At 45.5% G+C, this 21,875-nt stretch overlaps 1 protein-coding gene across 14 annotated transcripts in view; it reads right to left on the reverse strand.

Moving 5' to 3' along the window:
• Positions 1-21,875, reverse strand: part of dlg1b (discs large MAGUK scaffold protein 1b) — a 92,839-nt gene that overhangs the window by 9,507 nt on the left and 61,457 nt on the right. For 5 of the 14 annotated variants that reach the window (XM_080503557.1, XM_080503555.1, XM_080503552.1 and 2 more), the window contains 10 exons: positions 11,173-11,265; positions 10,410-10,463; positions 9,041-9,091; positions 7,244-7,368; positions 5,558-5,727; positions 4,503-4,639; positions 3,869-4,013; positions 1,278-1,407; positions 435-621; positions 238-340 (listed from right to left, as the gene is read on the reverse strand). In XM_080503557.1, the coding sequence (XP_080359683.1) occupies positions 238-340; positions 435-621; positions 1,278-1,407; positions 3,869-4,013; positions 4,503-4,639; positions 5,558-5,727; positions 7,244-7,368; positions 9,041-9,091; positions 10,410-10,463; positions 11,173-11,265 (1,195 nt within the window). Of the gene's footprint in view, positions 1-237; positions 341-434; positions 622-1,277; positions 1,408-3,868; positions 4,014-4,502; positions 4,640-5,557; positions 5,728-7,243; positions 7,369-9,040; positions 9,092-10,409; positions 10,464-11,172; positions 11,269-21,875 lie in introns of all 14 variants that reach the window. The other 9 variants (XM_080503551.1, XM_080503550.1, XM_080503548.1 and 6 more) reach the window with 5 other exon arrangements.

The raw sequence follows: 21,875 nt of genomic DNA on the forward strand, positions 1-21,875 counted from the left end.
ACGCCACAACCGCCCAGTTCAACGCCCAAGGGAAAATAAAAAATGTACCAGTTGCAGTAAAATCGGACGACGCAGTTTCTGAACAAGTTCACCACAAAACCAAACTCTGATCTATTAAAGCTGCTCAGGTGGAAGTGAATACTTCCTCTCATGTAAACCCAAACTAAACCATCAATGGAGTGACTGGTTTCCTCCCTCGGTACAACAAAGCTGTACGGAAGGTTGCCGCGGTCTCACCCTCCGGCCTGTAGTGGGCGATGATGGTCACCGTCTGCCCGGCGTTCTTCAGCGCGGCGGCGGCCTGCTCGTGGGTGGCGTTGCGGAGGTCGACGCCGTTCACCTGGAAGACGGGAGCGGAATGGCGTGAGACCTCAAAGCGGGGACGGCGCTTGCAATAAGCGCTTTCCCGGAGAGTCCAGAACGAAGCGTCTTACGGAGACGAGTCGGTCTCCTTTCCTCAGCTCGCCGCAGAGGTCGGCCGGCCCCCCGGCCAGGATGAAGGAGATGAAGATGCCCTCGCCGTCCTCTCCGCCCACGATGTTGAAGCCCAGGCCCGTGGCCCCCCGGTGCAGCACCACCTTCCTGGGCTCCCTGTCGGGCCACACACACGCATCACGTGACCTCACACACGCACACACACACGAGAGGCGGATCAAAACATTTGCTTCTTCATTTGGACAGTTTTTTGTTGCCGAGAACACAACTGGAGGAGGACACTGCAGAGGCGACCAGGTGTAGTTGCATGTTTGAGCCAGCAGGGGGCAGAGAGGGTGCGTTGCTTCCACAGACCAACAGCTTCAAACTACAACTTTGTTTTAGTGATAAAAATCATCTGCTTTGTGTTTGGAACTTGCTGATACTAATCAAGGCTGAATTTACCATTCAATTCATTAGAGAAGAAGTTATTTGTTTGTTTTTTTTCAATCAATCGCCTAAATTCAGGCCTGAAATTTCCCAGGAATTGTGTAAATATGTTTTCCCCAGAGTAAACAGTCACACTGAGCTCCTCTACCTCCTGCTAAGATACACACTGTGTTCATTACTGCTGAATCTCACCTCGACATGTTACAGCCACGTTAACTTTCAAATTCATTCAGTCGCTTTGAATTTTGAGAAATGGAGCAAAAAAACAACCCAAAACTGTTTAAATCCTGCAGCTTTCTTAGTGTGAACAGTGTCCAAGTGTGTCCAAATTACAATCAATTAATCAGTAAAAACTACAGTGATAAACCTCAGAGGGTTCAGTCTGGTGCGGACGTGTGTGTTTCTGTTCTCACCGGGTGACGTCGTCGTCTCCCAGCATGCTCTTGGGTGTTGGAGAGTAGCGTCCCGAGGATGCCGGCAGAGGAAGGGGCTGACTCAGGAAGTTTGGGGGGCTGATATGGTTCTCCATGTGCTGGGAGTACGCTGAGAGAACGAGAGAAACAACAATACTCAGTCCGGTCTGATGAGTCCTTCTACTTCCTGGGAGCTGCAACAGGTGTGTGTGTGTGTGTGTGTGTGTGTGTGTGTGTGTGTGTGTGTGTGTGTGTGTGTGTGTGTGTGTGTGTGTGTGTGTGTGTGTGTGTGTGTGTGTGTGTGTGTGTGTGTGTGTGTGTGTGTGTGTGTGTGTGTGTGTGTGTGTGTGTGTGTGTGTGTGTGTGTGTTGGCCTCTCTGCTACACGAGCCCCTCACCTGTCAGGCTCCTGTTACTGTCTGATTGGACGAGGCACCGCGGGGGGTCGTAAAACTAAACTATTAACAAGAAACACAAGCTGCTCTGAGCCTGATGCACTGGAGAAGAACCTGCAGCTTTCATGTGACACCTCAGTGTGTTATTGAGACGTTACAGACTTTATTATTTAACTGTATTTACTGCAGCAAATATTAGAAGGAGAAAAGAAAGAAAGAAATGGATGAATAGACATAAAGTCTGTGATGTTTCGGGACAGACGGGTGGATAACGGATCATAATGTCTGGAGAACTTTGACAATGGTGACGTTACATGTTAGTAAAATACAACATGAACCGATGGATTTACAGATATGGATAGAAATGATTAAGACTGATCCCAGTGATCTGCCTCTTTCTATATTTCTCCTGCTTCTAATAATTGCTGTGTTCAGAGGAGACGAAAACAATACTTTACATCACTTTGTTCACAAAGTGTGAGTGTCCACGGTGAAGAGTTGCAGGATTAAATAAAGAAGTAGACGAGAGCCATCGGTGTGAAGAGCAACACTGGTGGGATGTGATTCTGGTCGTTGCAGTCTTTATTTGATGGGTCGGCTTAATGCATGACGTATCTGAAGCAGGGGATGATGGGATGGACGGCTGCGTCCACCACCCCCCCCTCTGCTTTAGCAGTCGCCACGGTGGTGTCGGAGCACACTTGACAAAATTATTTGCCCTTCATTACTTCGGCTGCGGCCGGACATCATTATACATATTGCCACGTTATTTGTGCGCTGCAGCGGCGCTACGGGGGGGGGGGGGGGCGATGCTGCGGCGCCCGCTGGAGCCCGTGAAGCAGCTCAGCGCTCACTGATTGGATTTGCTCCTCGTCCTTCACGCGTCTCAACCTCAACGTGAGTGGCGGCAGAGAAAGAGGGGGGGGGGTGATTAAATGCAAAGGCCCCCGATGTCATCCAAAGGGCTTTCAGCTGACTTTAAACAGATGAGATACACACACACAAAAAAAAAAAAAAAAATGTGACAACTATTTTGCAGCAGAAGGCGCTTGGAGGTTTTTAACTGTATTGTAGATTCTCACATCTGCTCACGTCACGATATACGATGTTCAGTTTCCCCTTCCTCTGTGACACGTCTCTTTCCCCAAGGAGAAAAGTCATTCCTCATTCAATATAAAGATTTGTAAAGATAAAAATTGCCCGGCTGCCACATCAACGGTTTCCCTGCTTTGTTGCCGTTATATAGAAAGAGATTTTCAAATATGTTGTTTCTTCACACAAAGAACTAATCCACCCAACAAAAACGGCTTTATGTTGCGTCAACTTCTCACCCAAACATCTATGTTTCAGCACGTTTTTTACAGTGCTGGACAAAAAAAACTCGGTATTTAAAGAAAACACACAGGTGCACAGGGAGACCATGCAAACTCCAAACATGGAGGCCTGAACGTTGCCAGGCAACAACACCGCATTGTTAACAACTGGCTGCAATGTGATAAATGAGGAAGTCAAACAAAGAGAATTGCTTCAAAACTCTCCACATTGAGGGATCGCTATTGATAAAAGAGACGAAGCAGCAGCAACTTGTCTATTTCAATTAGTAAGTCAATAAAGTGTCAACGTCATACCTTGTCCTACAAATTCAATAAGCAAATGTAACATATTTTACGGCACCTGGAACATTCTGCCAAACCTGCACAATTTCACTGAAAGCTCTCAACCGAGATTAAAGGGTGCTGAAAGAAATCTATGAATATGGAGACAAATGCTGTGGAGCTTTTCAGCAGCTGTTGTTTCACACTTCTTTTTTGAAACTCTCCATCGCCAAATGTGAAGATTTTGCACGCAGGCGGGTTACAACAATGAGCTCCCACTGCTCGACAGTTCAGTGTCCTTCACTGTGCACTTTTAAAACCAACCTTAAGGTACGGCAAAGCGCACCCAGACACAACTCTGATGGTGTGGGGTTGTGAACGACGCAGGTTTGTAACGTCACTACGCAAACAGCAGTCGGAGACCAACGCGGAAGTTGCGACCAGCAGCCTTCAGCCTCCTCTCTCTATGACACAGAGGTAAGAAACTTTCTCGGCTCCTGCTGAATCTCCACCAGGAGCGTCTGCACCTCGTCAGAAGACCCGGGGACACGTCAACAAACCAAGTACAGAAAACAACCAGCGAGCGCAGAGTCATGACTTACAGTTGGTGAGGTCGGGTGGGGCGAAGCTGTCGTTCATGAAGACACTATTGGGTTTAGCCACTTTCAAGTAGACCACGTCGGGAGTGTTTTTCAAGGCAGTGACGGCGTGTTCGTGGCTCACCTCCTCCAGACAAGCACTGTTCACCTGACGGCGACGGAGAAAAAAAACATGTAAAAAGAGTTCCATTGTAGGGGGCCGCTTATAACTGTTAAATATTGTGCGTCGGCCTGAAGAAGGATCGAGGAGTTCTGTTAGTGCGTATCTGTAAAACATGTATCAGAATTTCTGTCGGTGCTTTGTGACGTCACTAAATATCTTCATCTGCTCAGGCAAAGTTTAAGCAATAATGTGTTTACTTCAAAGAAAGAGATAAAATGGTTTACATGAAATGAAAGCTTGTCTTTGACTTTTTGCCTATAAATATTACATAAAACAGTATTGTTAAGTTCTTGACCTTTCCTTATAGTGAAGTCAATGCTGCCCGATTTGCTCCCGTTTCGAATAAACAAAATGTTTCGTGGGCGTTTCTTCTGTTGGTACACCGACAGCTTCCTGCTCTAGATTCTCAATCCTGGGAGGGTTAAGTTTCTATCATAGCTGTTGAAAGTAGAAATGTTCATATACTGTTCTTACGGCCAATAGTTTGTCTCCGATCTGCAGCCTCCCGTCTTTATGTGCCGCTCCACCTTCGATGATCTTGGTGACGTAGATACTGTTGTCACCTGGGATGTGCTGGTTCCCGACTCCACCTGCTATACTGAAGCCAAGACCTGGAGCACACAGCAGGAAGATGTGGAGGATCAGTACTTCACTCAACCGCTGGAAACATTAAAAATAAAAAGCTCCCACAATACACTTCCTTGACAAGAGCTGCAAGCACAGAAGTGTCAAGCCTCCGAGTCCAACATGTCTCATAGGGACAAACTCCAACACTTTTTAAAGGAGGGCAAAAAAAACAACTCAACAGCACCAATTTAAGACGGGCAAAAATTGGGGCCACATAAAGGCACATTTCAGGATGTTTCTATGTAAAAAAAAATAAGGATTTGTTCTGAATAATCTTGAGTGCCTGAAGGGTTCCGCTGAGGCAGCAGCAGCAAACCAAACATGGATCAGCAGCAGTACAACAACAACCAACACGAGTCACACATCTGAGCCCCTCCGTGTCAGTCTGGAGTCACAGCGGTTCTCCAAAACCTCAGGACGGCTCACCAAGTTCATCATGAGCAGTGAGTGCTTCCTGTGTCGGTTACCAAAGTTTCTTGTGCTGAAGAATCTCGTCACCACAATGACGAGCTTGTGGCCAAAGCTCCATTACTCTGCTTAGATATCAGACAATCTGAGTGTGCTGGTTATAAGATGTGCAGATGCGAAGGATAGAAAGATGAATGAATTATAACGTCGTTTACCGCGAGACCCAGGTTATACCATCCATATTTGGTTGAAAGATAATTGAAATGACCAGTAAATCCAATAATCTAGAGATGTTTTGGAATTGGACAGGGGGCCACACACAACGTGATACAAGGCCGCCATGTGGCCTGTGATGAGGCCAGTTAGCATTGTAGGAGGGCATCTTTTATTTTCAAAAAAACAACAAAAGAATGCAAAATAGTAGAAAAAGAATTGCATTGCGGTTGTCAAATACCGACAAGGCCACCTAAAATAACCACAAAGACGGAGCTTGCCTTTGGGTCCCTTCACCAGCTTTATCTCCATCACTTTCTCGGAAACCGGTTTCCTCCTGCGGACGTAGAGCCGGACCAAAGAGCCCGCCTCCTTCAGCGCCTCCACGGCTCGGCTGTGGGTCACGTCCCGGACGTCCACCTCATTTACTCTCAGGATGACGTCGTTGACCCTGAAACGGGAGGAAACGCGAAAGGCGTCAGGTTCGGTATAATAGGTCCCATGAAACATTTATTTGTGCAAAAAACAAATGAATACAACTCGAATGCAAGAGAAAACCCACATTGCAGACAATTTCCCCTCCGTCACTTGCAATGTAATAGAGTAGTCACAAGTAATAAACTCATTCACACTCGGCCTATAAGTGTAATATGAACACATTTAAGTCGAGGAATTCCCAAGAAGTCATGAGAAAAACACTCCAGCGACGGAAGCACATCACTTCCACTGAGCTTCTATTTCGTCTATAATCGTCCAACAGGAAACGACACGATGTTTTTACACATTAGCTGCAGCTCAATCTCCGGTTTCGCCTCATATAGACGATCTCCACTGAAATGAGACGTGGCAAATATGAAGGCCAGTTAAAATTGTGGAGATCCATCAATTAACCTGTTATTTAGATATTAATATTAATAGATGTTTCCTGTCTGTAGGTAGTTTTTTTTTTTTTTATAAAAATGCAACAGCTGAACCACAAAAAACACAGAAATGACCTTTGCCTCCCGTTCTGATGCCCCGTTTGAACTTGAGCAGCGTCACACACACAAGTACAATCAGCTGCTGTTGAAAGGGTTGTAAAGCTTCAGATTATAGCATCATACGTTCTCATCAGGTTGAAAGCAACCGGAGACCGAGTGTGGATCCTGCATCCCGTCCTCTCCCGTCACCGTCCTCCTCGTCAAGACTTCACAGAATGTATTATGAATGAAGCGGTGAAAGGTGGCGCGGCACTGCAGGGGGTCCTGGGTATTAAAGGACACCGGCTCCGCCTGCACCTGTGGTACTAAATACCCCCCCCCCCCCCCCCTCCAGCTCTACTGCCATGTAATGACCCCCACCACCAGGAGGAGCAGACCCCCTGGAGAGAGGTCCTCGCTGAGCATGCTGGGAGTTGAAGTGTTTTCTTCTTTTGAGTTTCGGGGACCAACAGAAACATTACTTTTTTTTTGTCTTTACTAATTTTCAGAAAACAACCTTTTTTATTTCATATGGCTGAGAGTATTAACTTCTTTTTAATGTCACCAAGTAAAGTGTCCCATAAACGAGGACCACCGTCCCACTTCAGCGTCTCTAAACCAGCAAGTACTCTCTGTATTATAAGTAGTGGTGTTTGTAGTTGGCTGTACGTTATATCAACAAAGATGTCCAGCCCTCACTGGTGTTTCTTTATCTTCTGGTGGAATGAAGAATTAACACCATAATACACACAGAGCTTTAATAAATCCTCATGATTGCATGAAAGTTCTTTGAAAGTTTTGAACAAAAAAAAAAATCATATGAATATACACTATGTATTGAAAAAGGACTGAAAACTGCTCTTTAATTTCTTATAACTGGCAGACTAGCAGGCTGCATGATTAATAATACATCTAATGTTTAATAACCCAGTTGTTCAGATTTTCCATGTTAAGCTGAATTTACTTGTGATCATAAGAGAAGATAGAAAACGTGAAGTGTGGCGTCACCTGAGTCGTCCGTCCTGGGCAGCCGCTCCTCCAGGGATGACTTTAGTGATGAAGATGCTGGGATCTTCACCGATGTGGGGGTTGTCCGTCCCGCCTGCGATGCTGAAGCCCAGCCCCGAGTTCCCCTGGACGCCCCCAGATTACCATGATCAAGAGCACAAGGTATAACACACGTCAACAAAAACACATTTTTGGAATCCGCTATAATATAGTCGACCATCAGCACAGACAAGAGGCCAGGTCACAATTGTTTAGTTCCACCTGGGCGCTGATGGCTCAGCTGGATTAATTCTACATTAATCTCATCAGTGCAGGGATGTCGCACTCGCTCTGCTCAAAACATCACTGCTAAACTGTTTTGATTGTCATCAGTCATTTCCACTGCTCCTTTTATTAAATCCTGGCATCAGCAGCCACATTAACGTGATAAAGTGACACATATCCAGCAAAAGCCGGGGCTTTATAGACTGAAGTCGTTGTAATGTGACTTGTTTTAGCAGAAAATGTTTTAATCACAGCAGATGAACCAAATATTAGGTGGCAAGTATAAATATTAATTTTTAAAGGTTTCTTGATTTTTAAAGTTTATTCAAACTTGCATACAGCATTTGTATTTCTGATTTAAAAAAAATATGGACAGCTTTAACTTCATTTTGAAGGGAAAAATGTATTTATTCTCTAACCACAAATACTAAGTGTAAAAAGAAAAAAAACATTCAGAGCAGGTCAATATGTAACGGAGCTAATGGAACCAACTTTTTAGAATTTCTTCTCATTGGGCCCAAAAAATCTCCAAAAACTTTTCAGAAAAAAAGAGGAGAAACTCTAGTGGCTGGATGTTGTTACCTGTCCTGGTACCATTATTTAAAAATGGTAAGAGCAGGATTGTTTTATTCCAGGTCTTTTTATTATCCTTCTTTGAGATAAAATCTGCGTCTTGATAAAAAAAAAAAACATGATTTGATCTGCAAATATGAACCTTGTAAAAGGCATGTGATCCTCTTAGATTTGGACCAATGTGATATTTTCTGCAGCAGATGAACCCAAATGATTTGATGTTCAGCTTCGGAGGAACCGGATATCCAGGATTGTGCAAAATTTAAGGCAGTTGTGGAAAGAAATAATTCAGAAATGTAGAAGCAGTGAGCAACAAAAAGATTTGTAAAGATGGTTTTCTTTAAGTTTGCATTATGGTTAATGATTATATAAAATGTGATTTTCTATATTTGTCTTTTTATTACTGTAAACATTTTCTAAACATGCCTGAAATGTTTTCACATTCCTGTAACGATAAATGGGACGTCAGTAAATTTCCCCACTTCTAAGAGCTTCAAACTGTGACATTTAAATAAAGTAAGGACTTGGAAACACGTCTGTGCTTCGTACTATTCAGACTGGTAATATATTACCACTCCTATGATGAAATACCAAACATGTGAGGCATGCAGCTCCTGTGCGACTCAGCTGGCAGTGATGTGCTTTGTTTTATTTACGCTGCATTGATGATGATTTGCAGTTGAAGGAGCGCGGCTGAATTAGGTCGACGACAAAGGAGGGTAGACGATAATGATATAAAAAGATAATTCCATGGGCAGGATGGAACACAGCTGCATTAACACAAACTGTGAGAGGAGAACAAAAGCACAGCTATGGCTGTGTCCTATTGTCACCAGAAATCTAACCTGACATTGAGATTTAAAGTCCTTCAGGTTGTGCGAAGGCTGCACTCTGGAGTTTAGAAGCTGTGGAGATGACGTGCGTAGAAGTGAGGTGACGATTAAATAAAGGCAGCCTCACCCTCTCCAGCGTGATCTCCTCATACTCGTAGTCAGCCTCTGTCCCATTCACCTGCACACACAACAGTTTCAGTTAGCCAGAAGAAAGTTCACGACTGAAAAAAACAAAACAACAACGAACAAAGAAAAAAAAAAAAATCAGACTATTCGGTAAATCTCAAACTTCACTGTTGCTTTTGCTATGAGAATTTTTGCTCAATAAATAAATAGTTTGAAGGAAAACAAGTGACACTTGGATTCAGAGCAGCGATTTCTCTGATAGACTGGGAACACGTCGACCATTAGAGATGTGCAGAGCGGACAATCTGGTTGTGGTTTTTATCTCCTGGGACAGGCCAACGTCACTGTTAATACCTGTGGTACCTGCTCTGGTGTGAAAACAACAATATTTCAATATTGTGCCTCACATGGACGAGGAAATGTGTTTTGCTTCACCTGGGCTTCCTCAGGTCCACGCTTGTCTTGGACACCGTCTTTTCCCCTACACCCTTTTTGTTTGTAGTTAGGTATTCTGTGTGCTTCAGTATCAATAAATATCTGTGTTTTTACTTATTTTCTAGCATAATCTCCGTCGTCCCAACAAATGTCGAGCTGGTCTTGTGACGCGACGTGTCAACCAACAGCAAATCGCCAATACTCAGAAAATTAAATGTCTTTCACCATCCAATGCACCGTGTAAGAGGCATTAGAGGACCGGGCCTGAATTAACAACGCAATCCTTCTTATTAATTGTGGCGCTCTGTTTGAAAACACTCTCGTCGAAACCTTTGTGCTCCTTTGCAGAACTGATATCGGCCCCCAAGTTTATTGAAACGATGGCCAAGGCAGCCGGGGCAGGAAGCTTTTCCTAACACAACATCTCCGTCTTTCTGGAAATTAAACTGGCAGAGACGTTGTGGGATCCAGGCAACAGCTGCCAACATATTGAGCATCACAAAGTCAATCAGAGGCCAGATGGCTTGTTCAAAACGCAGAAGATAATTTCATCTGGATGAGAAGAGAGCAAGATGAGGACAGACCGTCTCTGCAGGAACCTTCTTAAACGCATCTCAACACGTGTTCAGGGCGGAGACAGAAAATCTAATCGCCGTCGGAGCGAAAGGCAAAACTGCTTGTATTGTGACTGACCCACGCAGTTCTGTGTGGTACGAGGTCTCTGAGCGTCAAAGCTGCTTTAAACACTGCTTGCAATGCTTTTATTTTGGCTTCATCTCTAAAGTCAACCAGCTCTGCACATCGGGGCTGTTAAAATTAGGTTTTAAATCTGGGAAAAACAGAAGCTCCCGAGTTGTCAGATCATCCTAATGGATGCACATTAAGCGTCTACAGGCGGCGATTCCTTTGCGAGTGACAAGAGGAGGTGAACTCACATATGGAGGCGTATCCAAACTGTCTGTGTTGACCACCACTGGGGGAGGATTGGCCTGAGGAGAGACGGAGATGTATAAAAAGGTTACTCAGAAAAAAACAAAAACATTCACAAAACAAACAAACAAACACCCCCCCTCCCCCAAAAAATAACGCCCAAAAACCTGAGCTCCACCCCTGTAACCACAGCACACACCGAAGCCAGGCGCTCCGCCGCCGTGCAGCAGATAAAAGGCAGCGCTGACATTACGGGTCGACTCTGCTCATGATGCTGCAGACCAGCTCGAGGATAAAACAGGAAGCCGGTGGATTTGAGCAGAGATTAGCGAGGACGGAGCCCTACATACATGGTGGCATTTCACGCTGCAGGAGATGCAGTGCTGGAGCATGAAGCCTGAAAAAAAAAAAATCAATCAGATCAAAATCCCGCAGGAGGGTTGAAGAGTCGCCTCCTCCTCCGTCGCCTCGGCCTTAAAACTCGGCCCTGCTTCGCTCACTCAAGTCTCCCCCGCTCGCTCACTTTCTGCCCGGGAGGAGCCAGATGGGCTCTTAAAAGTCAAATGGGGAAAGTGTGGCATTTCTCCCACCGCTTCTATCTCTAATCTGCTTCACTTCACCGGAGCCACAGCTGGACGGCCGACGTGCAGCTAAAAAGTCTGCGCAGAGAGACGGGCGGGCCACAAAGATGAACTCTATGGCTGGATGGAGCAAAGGGAAAGACCAAAAAATAAATAAACAAACAAACAAACAACAAAAATAAAAGACCTGTGACGTCGGAGGGATGATGGTGGTCTCAGCTGGGATTGGTGAGATTGGGATCACAGGGATTATGGGAGAGGAGGGCGGGGTGGCTTCAGCCTGCTGAACAATAGTATGGTGAGGGGTCACAGGTTAGACAAACACTGCAGCACAGATGAACGGCGGGAGAAGGAGGAGGGATGGAGGAGGAGATGGAGGAGGAGGAGGAGGAGGAGGAGGAGGAGGAGGAGGAGGAGGAGGGTGTGTGCATATGACTGGCGGGCCGTTTGTGTTTTGGTCAAGCTGTGGTGCCAGGTGGGCGGAGCTTGACGGGGCGAGGTGGCAGTGTGACGTGGTGAGAGCGCCAGGCGGCCTGTTGCTTTCGCTTTAAGACCATCCTGATGTGGCAACCTCACCCACCCTCACCCTCACCCATCCTCACCCATCTGCAGCTCGGATTAAAGTCATACTATCTGACCTCCATGTGTCTGCACGTGTGTGTGTGTGTGTGTGTGTGTGTGTGTGTGTGTGTGTGTGTGTGTGTGTGTGTGTGTGTGTGTGTGTGTGTGTGTGTGTGTGTGTGTGTGTGTGTGTGTGTGTGTGTGTGTGTGTGTGTGTGTGTGTGTGTGTGTGTGTGTGTGTGTGTGTGTGTGTGTGTGTGTAATCCTCAGTCCCTCGGTACAGTCTCAACAGGGGCGGACGTCCTTTTTGTCATCGCTGAAAAGCAGCAGATATATCAGCCGGAGAGCACAAACTCTTTTAATTTTCAACTTGTGAACCTCGCAAAGGTCAAGAGACTGAGGCTCTCCGTTATAAAACTCCACCACTCAGATGGAACTGAACACACCTGATATAGAATAGGATGACGAGCACCGCTGGTCCTTGTCTCCATATTTAACTTTGGTTTCCCATTGCCACATGTGAACATGTGAGCGCTTGTCATCAAACTCGGTCATCATGGGAACGTGACGCTCTGACCGACTAAAGGAATTACGATGTATGAATGTTTCGATACGCAGTCGGTGCACATCAAAGTGTATTTGCAATTCAAATGTTCCCATTGGGAAAAAAAAATGTGACTTGATTCTCATAGAAAATAAAAAAATAAATTACAGACATAAATAATGTATCTGGTGTTGCTTTTTCTGGACATTTATCATCTTACAACAAAATGTTCAGAGTTGCACACCGGTCTTCTACGCGCCTCAAAACAAAAACACAGGGGAGCAATCGCCAGGCGCTCGTCAGCGATCTGACCTCTATTATGCAAGAGCAGGACCTCATGAAGCTGCTGGCAGGAAGTGCTGCTGTGTTTCAGAGAGGCTTAATTGTTGTGCTGCGGCAGCAGAACTGATAAGAGCCCATGGAAAACCAACAGCCACTAAAATTAGCCCCGCACATCGACTGCATTGATCTGCCAGCCCTACTTCTGGAGCGCCGCACGGAAAGCTGCTCACAATGGGCTTTAATTGCTCCCAAAAGACACAAACTGGGCTTAACAAAAGCAGCAGCAGCAGTGTGCGAAGTTTGAGGTTTGCACATATCGGGAGGTAATAGTTGGGAGTGAGGGCTCCTATGAAGACTGAATCTTCAAGGGGGGGGGGGGGGGGTCACAGGCGGCTGAATCAACCTCGTAGTGTTACAAGACCTCAAATCTCAGAAGCTTGATCATCTGGCCTTCGGCAGACGATTTCATTCAACATAAACAGGGATGGACTGATAGTTGGGCAAAATCTATTCTTGGGCCTCGTTCAACTAACAATACATTTAAAAAAATTAAAAATTAAAAAATGAGTCCAACTATTAAGATTAAGACACTGCCCCTCCATGACCAGCGGGGGCTCCAGAGCCTTCCGCCTCTCGGCCCCCTACTCCTGGAACTAAATGCCACCTTAACAAAATGATCTTTTTAAATACCTAAACTGCAAATCCCTGGACGTTATTGAATGCCGTTGCTCCGTCCTGGGTGGAGGGCGGAAGCGTGACCGCTACGTATTTCACACCACCTGTCTGTGAACTCGCCATTGCGTGCGTCCGCTTTTATTACCAAAAACAACCAACAGCACCAACTAGTGGCCTGGCATGCCAACAACGTCATTTCCAGTGTTTCTTCTGTTGTTGCGTAAACAAAACTTTTCTGAAACGAAACTTTTCTAAGAACACTGAAAATATATTCTTAATTTCTCTGAACGAAATTAAAAAAAAAATTATTCCACAATAATCATCCCTGATTAACAATTCTCTTTTCCACAACTTTCACAAGTGGTACATACATTAAATAAGTCGGAGGCTGAAAACCAGCTTTTGGCTTTCAGATAGCAGTCGTCATGACAACAGTCGCACATGGACTCTATCGATTCCCCATCAGCCGACACGTTGTAGTAACTCAATGTGCCTCTTTGACGGCAGGTCACACAAACTGAAGGCTCGACTGTGACTGTACCCTGAGGTGGAAACAGGAAATCCACAAATGCATAATTACTTTGAAAAGCACAAGTGCAAATCTTTAAAAGAAAAATGTACAACCTGCTTTGTCTGTCAAAATTACAATTTTGACAATGAAACACATTTTAATAGTCCTGTTTCACAGAAACATTATAATAACTTAAACCTAATTGAAAACTTAATAGGTAGAATTATAAAATATTAATTTGTTTGCTTGCAATATTGTTAAAATCCTGTAATGTGAGTGGACAGTGACCAAACAGACTTTGAGCTACAATCCACAGGTTGAGTCTCCTCCTCACAGTCATTCATCGTGTACTCACTTTATTCTCAACCTGATCTCAAAATTACTATTTTCTAGGAAATACCTCACAAACCAAAGTCTGTTTTCGTATTTTACCAAGACCTTTATTGGTCAGAACTATAGTTCAAACATCTTAAACTTTGAAATACTGTTCTGATTTGCAACAAACCACTTTCTCAACACACAGTCTGTTTAAATATTTGTTGGTACCAAAGCATTTCCATGATGCCATTTAGTGCTTTGTATTTTTATTTCAGAGGTTTGACTACTTTGTTGATGAAGTCCTGGCGCTTCCACCAATTGGACGATTCGATTTCCAACCTCAACTGTGATATTCACCGTCAATGAATTAAGAGACGGCAGAATGACGGTCTGAACTAAATCACACGCCGGAGCTGCTGCGGTACCTTATTAAAGGCGAAGGGCACCCAGGGTATCTCCGCTCTGCTGACTTTCGCAGTACTTTTAGTCGGGCTCTTCTTGACGCTGTCCCGCAGGTTGAGAAAGCGACTGCGAGCCCGGCAGGATGCAGGCACGGTGCAGGCAGTGAAGGTGGAAAGGGTTGCCTGAACTTGTGGACGACTCGGCTGCTGCTGCTGCTGCTGCTGCTGCTGCAGCTGCTGCAGCTGCTGCTGGCGGTGGAGCTCGATGGCGTGCTGCCTCTGGAACGGGTGCAGGTGGGCAATGGACTCCTGCAGGTTGACCCGCGGTAACTTCTTCTCAGCTCCGTTGACGGCCCTTGAGGTGAAGTCCTGTCCAGGGTAATGTGCGGTCATCTTCTCGGAGGAGATTCCCGGGTGAGGCTAAATAATAGATGACGGAGGCTTCCTCGGCTCGGGACAGAGTTTTGTTTTGTTTTTTTTCCGAATCCGGGCCACTCGACACATCCCAACTCCCCGTTGCGTTATGCCGCCGCCTCTCTTCTCGATCACAGCGCAATAACAGTCCCTCCCTTTGTGACACCCCCCCGCTCGTCTTCTCTCATGCTCTTGCCAATTAATTGGCTCCACTGAGCGAGGCACATGTCAGCATGAGGGGGGGGGGGGCGCGGCTCCACTCGCATGAATAATCGATGTCGCCCCCGGATTCAGACACAGTGGCGTGCGTGTCAGCAGCGAGGGGGGAGGCAGTGAGGACGCGTGGCTGGCGGCAGGCAGGAAGCGCCAGCTTTCATTGGCGTCCTGCGTAGTGGCAAAACTCATGACGAGCTGCTGTCCATGTTTCTGAAGACATTTGTTTTGCCACAAAAAATGTGTCTGTTGTATGTTTTTAGTGTCAGTTTTCATCCCTCAAAGCAGGTTTATGGTCACAGTGCTAAAGCAACGTATAGGAGCAGCCGTGCAACAGGCGAGCAAATGGAGTGGATAGTATGCTTCCCTTCACATTTTTCTTCACTTGTCATATTCATGCCCTGCATTATCTGCACTGCGAAGTGCAAATTTGAAATGACAATAAAGGATGTCAAAGTCTTCACATCATAATAACCCAATCTTAATGGAAACACCTCAAAAAGGTACAGAGCAACTAACTAATTAAACGCCAATAAAAGCTAAATTAAGGATGAAATGACCAATTCAGAATGATTTAAGAAGAAACCCGTGCACACTTGAAAAGAGGAACTAAAGCAGCTAAATTCAAGTGAGCAGAGCCCGACAAGACTCAGAAAACTGAACACTGCAAGAAACACTCCTGTATAGTCATTAATATTCCTCTGAATATATTTGTAGTAGGACAGAGTCGACTAAATTATATTTAAACAAAGTCTTTAGATACCTATACCAATATACAACCTTGTATGACGTGTGGAAATAGACAATAATGACAGGAAATATCATTTACAGTGGTCAGTGGACTCAAACTTAAGGGCCTTAAGATTTGAGCTGTTTTTGTTATTTAGGCATTTGTGGGTTTGTTCTTATTGAAGCCAATTAGGGTTGAAAGAGGCTACTTTCCTCAATTAATCTGGTGAAAATCTAAGTAATAAGACTCTGAAACTATTATAAAGTAGAAGAACACGGTAAAAACAAAGGCTATTCCCATCAGAAAACTCCACATCAAGTCATATTTCATTGGTGATGGACTCGTCCCAACGTTACCAGCTCCCACAAGTAAACGCTCCCGTACTCGCAGAACATGATATCACTTTACAGCAGCTTGACCTCAACAGCGAGCGAAGCCAGCGTCAGATGATGCTTCAAGTTTGTGCCGATTGGGTGAGTGATCGGATTGTATAGTGGAAATTAAAGGGATGAATAACGATTTGTTTCATATCCATTGTTGATGCTACCAGAGGTGGTGGCAAAGTGGCAGATACCCTCGTCGACACACGTGGCTGCAGGAGTGGGAGTGACACACACTCATTCATTCTTTCACACGTTAGTCGGTCTCCTGTATATTGTCTGTTATCGTCAGTGACGATATACTGTATATACCAATTGACCATTATTATGTCAATTGATCAAGAGGTCAAATATCTTGAACGACACAGTTGGGAACAAGCAACAAATGTCATTTGGTGCTATACGTTTTTGGATTTAAAGTACTTTTCAGGAGAATAAGGCATACGGGATTTGAAGAAAAGACATTCTTCATTGCCAGCTGAGATCATCAGTTCTAAACGGGCAGCATCTATGAAATCTTGAATGCTGGAAGAGAATAGCTGCTGGCTGAACTATATAGGCGCAATATTTTCTCACCATGTACCATCAAAATCAGTCTTCAAATACCCAGGAACTGCACGGTGCTCAAAACCCTTTGAAAACTACTACAAATATTGGACTGCTCGTATCCAGCCTTGTTATGAATGAACACATCTTTTATACAACACAGAGCGTGGCCCAGAATAACCCCCATCCACACCGTTGACCTGACAACAGGCGCCATGCAGTTAGACAGAGGGTCTGGTTTCATAAGTGGATTTTAAAAAATCCAGAGCCAGGAGAGCGGATGCTCAGTGGGAGGAGTGTTTTCCAGGTCTTTCCAGCCTGTGACACGCCGTTTGACCCGCCATCGACATGGACCAAACTGCTGTGACGTCACCGTTCATAGTGTGTCCCGCGCTTAAGTCAAATACCTACAAATCGAAATTCAGAAACAACAAAGCTGGGAGAGGATCTTAGTGTTCAGCCTGCAGGATTGAACAGAACCCCCCCCGGCATTAAACATCCACAAGACTGAAACCGAACCACACAGTTCATGATGACAGGAGGAGAAAGTCGATACAACAGACTGTGTAAACATACACGAGGTGGCTGCACACACCCACACCTCCCCACTCTTTGTCATCGTCCCGTGTTTCCAGCCACAACGTGACTCTGCAGACCGAGGTGCCGGGCCAAGCAACCTGCTTTGAGGATCAGGGCGAGAGCCTGAACCGTGTGACTGCAGCTCCATCTACAGGTCACACATGGTGGCGCACCCTGCTTCAGCACCCAGCGCTGTGATCACGAAGCACCGACACTGCAAATCAACATGACCAAATATCTGGCAAATTTCACATTTGGAAATGATCAGTTGACATCTCATTAAGATTTCTTTTGATTTCTTTTGAGACTTGAAATCATGCCAGTTAGATTTACATTTATGGGAAAAAAAACAACAAAACAATCGAACAACTCATGAACTTTTTAAGCCGTTTGTATCTTTGGTAAAAGATGAATTATCAATGACATTTCAAACATTGTCTGCTTGTAGGAATTGTGAAAGTCGTTGGTTATGTGCAACATGTATTATGCACAATTCACTGCTGTGCTTTGGTGCCGAGTTTATCACAACTGGCATCGTGTGATTCTTACTACTTTGTTTTACTGCAGTCTTGTAGGCATTTATATGTGCAGTACTGGAGTCCATAACAACTTTTACTACAATGGCAATAAAGTCGTTTGTTTAGTATTTTTATCACAGTTTAAAAACAAACAGATGTAACTCATCTGTTTTATTGTCAAAGCCCAAGGTAAACAGATCATCAACTTTTTTAGTATTTAGCACGAGTTTTTGAAATGACCACATTGTTCGACAAATTACTTTCTGGCCTCAATTTAATTTGCACGGTTGTCTAGTTATTAACATATTAAAAGATTATTGAACTTTTAATTCGATACTCATAAAAGAGGGACATGAATTATGGAAAACACAATAGTTCTGCTAAATTGTGAATCAAACATCTTTTCCCCGACATTCAAACTTGGCTAAACCAGCCTTAAACGCTAGTCTGAGTTTGTACAGCCTGAACTCAATGCAAAATATAGTATAAGAGCCACAGAAATCTAAAACTACAGCATGAGAATCGGAGCTTCCCGGCATATTTGCTGCCCACCGTGGTTCACATGTTCCGAACTTAGAACAGAGTCACTCAAGCAAACCTGGCGTACAGCAACCCGTTGATCCCTTTCATTTGAATCTTGAAATGCAATAGTTTCAGTTAAAACTGTCACTGAATCGGTTACTGAAACGTAGAGAACTTGAAATAGTTTCAAACATTTAAATCCAAGAGAAAAAGCATTGGGCTGAACCAACACTGCGACAATCACCACAGAAATTAACCCAATAGTAGATTTAACAGTTCCACTACAGAAACATTGCCGCTTCCTGTTCTCCCTCTGTTTAGTTACCCAGACAGCTGATGATGTGGAGCGACGAGAACCAGCCGATTTCCAACGTCGGTTAACAACCGGCTTGAATGAGTCACGTCACAATTGCAGGCGCACTCGTCGCCATCGGCCGAAGTCCTGACGAGCACTGAAAGGGCAAGTCCTCACCGGCGCATGCCTTGCATCAAAAACTACTAACAGCTGCAGTGGTGCAAAGTTTTGACCCCGTGTTTAATGAACGGCTGGCGTCGGCTCATTCTTCATAATAACCTGGCAGACTGAGTAATGTTGAGGCACAAGTGAAAACAATGTGCTTTTTGCACTGCTTCATAGTCACACTGAGTGAAAGAGAGCAGTGTGTAAAATATATATATATATATATATTTTTTTTTTTTAAAGGTCCACATGCTTTAGTCTGTCTGTGGGGCACCGAGATCCTCCTGCTGATGCCAGGACAATATCTAAGGAGGCAGAAACACAAACCCTCAACAGGTGAGCTCCTGTTTTTTCTGTGATATGTGACATTTAAAGGGGGGGGAAAGCTGTGATAAATAAATCTAAACTGCTTTAAATGCAATCCAAAATCCATGCTTTGTGTTCATTGTAGCGACTCCAGTTCAAACATGAAAGAAAAGCTATTTAACAGCAGCCAATAACTGAACCCACCGAAACTTCCAAGAAATGTACTTTGATGGGAAACGGTCATTAAAAGTATGTCAGGAGGAGTTTTCCCTCCGAGAACTGGATTTGTCCCATAATCTTCTCAGAAATGAAGGTTACTTTAGGGAACGTCGAAAGAGGGAAAAGGACAATAATACATGATCATGATAGAGTTTGTGTACATCCATGTTAAAATGCGTGTTTGAGGCAGTAAACAGGGAGGTGGTGGGGTAGTGCTTCGTGTCAGGAGCCAGGAGGTTGCTAGGCAACGCTGGTGGAAGGCATGTGCTACTGCAGGGGTTCCTTCACATCTGCCCAGAACATGATGCTGCTGCTGCTCATGCAGGTAAACGTTTCCACTTTGACTCACACAGACTCGTGGAGGAAAAAAAAAAAAACCCTGCAAGGCTGGAAAAGATCTCCTGATCCCCGGAGCCCGGTGCTGAAAAACTCCTCCTCTGGTTGAGACGAGGGAGATTCCAGCTTCACAACATCATCATCATCATCATCTGATACGAGCTCTGGAACATTCAGCGGCACTGTGTGCGTTGGTGTGTGCATTTCCTAAACCGATGTCTCCACGTTAAAAACACACACTGCAATCTCCCATTCAGCCGACGAGCTCCGACACGTTCAGCTCAGTCCCGCTCACAGACGCTGCAGACTTAACAAATCACCTCAGACCTCCAACAACACACACACATTTTCACAATGGCCCGGCTCCAACTGACAACCGCGACAGCGCCTGGATGACACGGGCAGACATTGGACGAGGGCGCTTCTCAGATTGAAGAAGACGTGGAGCTTTTTCTGCACGAACCCTGATCCAGCACATGACGCAGTAGCAGCTCCTGTTGCAACTTTTACACATCTGCTTCACCCAGCAGCCGCGTCACACGGCAGACAGACTGATTACAACAACACACACACACACACACACAGCAGTCAGAAGAGTGCAGGATCCTATGTGCACACATATTGTAGAAAATGAGTCACGGTGCAGTACCTCCCCCCCCAACGTACTCACTTTGCTGAGGATTTGTTTCTTTTTTTTCAAATGGGTGGTGGTGGTGGAGGTGGAGGAGGGGGTGACCGACCTACCAGTAACCGCCGGTGGAGCCGCTTGGTTCTCCTCAGGGTGCCCATGATGCGGCGGCCCATCTTTTTAGCGTACCACACAGAGTTGAGCATGCTGCTTGTTGCTGCTGCGGTGAAGGTGGTAGTGTGTAGCCTCCTCTGCACCTCCTCCACTCACTCCTGCTGCAGGCTGGCGGAGGTGGTACTGGCTGGAGAGCAGACGATGGGAGGGAGAAAGTAAGGGGCGGGGGGGGGGGGGGGGGGGGGGGGGGGGGGGGGGGGGGGGGGTCTTCTCTCCCCCCCCCCGCCACCGCCAACCCTTCTCCTCGTCACAGACACATACAGGAAGGCTGCAGCGGAGCGGATGGAGGTGACCAGATGCTGCGCCGCGGCTCTCCTCGTCCTGTCACTTATGACTTAGTCAGAAAGCGGGAGTCATCAGACTGAAAGTGGTGGTGGTAGTGGTGGGAGAGAAAAGAAAAAAAGAGAGAGCCGCAGAGCCTCTGGGGGAGAATTAACCTCCCGGGGTGAGAGAGCATCGCTTCGCAGGCAGAGAGCGAGCAGCCGGTCCACCAGCCACCGTCTGTGAAGCAGACAGCAACAACAGACTGCGGGGCTGACGAGAGGACGTGTGTGTGTGTGTGTGTGTGTGTGTGTGTGTGTGTGTGTGTGTGTGTGTGTGTGTGTGTGTGTGTGTGTGTGTGTGTGTGTGTGTGTGTGTGTGTGTGTGTGTGTGTGTGTGTGTGTGTGTGTGTGTGTGTGTGTGTGTGTGTGTGTGTGTGTGTGTGTGTGTGTCTGTGTGTGTGTGTGTGTGTGTGTGTGTGTGTGTGTGTGTGTGTGTGTGTGTGTGTGTGTGTGTGTGTGTGTGTCTAAAGAGAGTGCAGGCAGGGATTAAGTTAGTCCTCTGATCTCTTTTCTCTGCAGTCTGGAAACAGCACGCAGCTCTTTTCTTCTTCCTCCTCCTCCTCTTCCCACCCCCTTTTTTTTTTTTCTTAGCCCAGAGAGGGTTCGGTCCAAGTGACCTTTGTCCTACTTCTGTCCTCACACTTGGAGTCCCCTTCCAAAAAAAAAAAAAAAAATGAGTCAGCAGGGGAAACTTGTTCCAGAAAAACCTGCTGAGCTCTGCCGACGGTGACGGACAGCGTGGCAGATCAGTGGAGCGACTGTCAAGACCGCAGCGGGGAGCTTCGCTTGCTGGAAAGTCAAGAAGGATGCATACCAGTAGTGCTTGTTTTATAGACGCTTTCAACAATTGCAGAACTCCAACAAAGCGACTATTTTGCGGAATTATATTCAGCCGATAGTGGCCATGTGTGCAGTCCCCCAGTTAAGGTTGCCCAAGTAAAACTCGTAGCTGCTATCAAGTCCTTGACAGCGATGGAAGAAACCACATAATCAGCTAACTACTATATAACACAACAACAACATGGCAACATCAATTTGCCCAAAACAGGCATTCACAACAAGTCGAATGCTGCACTACATACACACCTGAACACACTCATTATAGTCATATAGACCTTTTACATAAGATATTTTCTTTTTCAATTATTATTATTATGGGTTTAAGATTCAGAGCCAGATGGGACCAGATGCCAAATTTGCTTGCACAATAGTTGCATGTACTAATATTCGGCTACAAAAAAGGCAGGTTT

The sequence above is a fragment of the Blennius ocellaris genome (genome assembly GCF_963422515.1).
Source record: "Blennius ocellaris genome assembly, chromosome: 10".
Classification (NCBI taxonomy): domain Eukaryota; kingdom Metazoa; phylum Chordata; class Actinopteri; order Blenniiformes; family Blenniidae; genus Blennius; species Blennius ocellaris.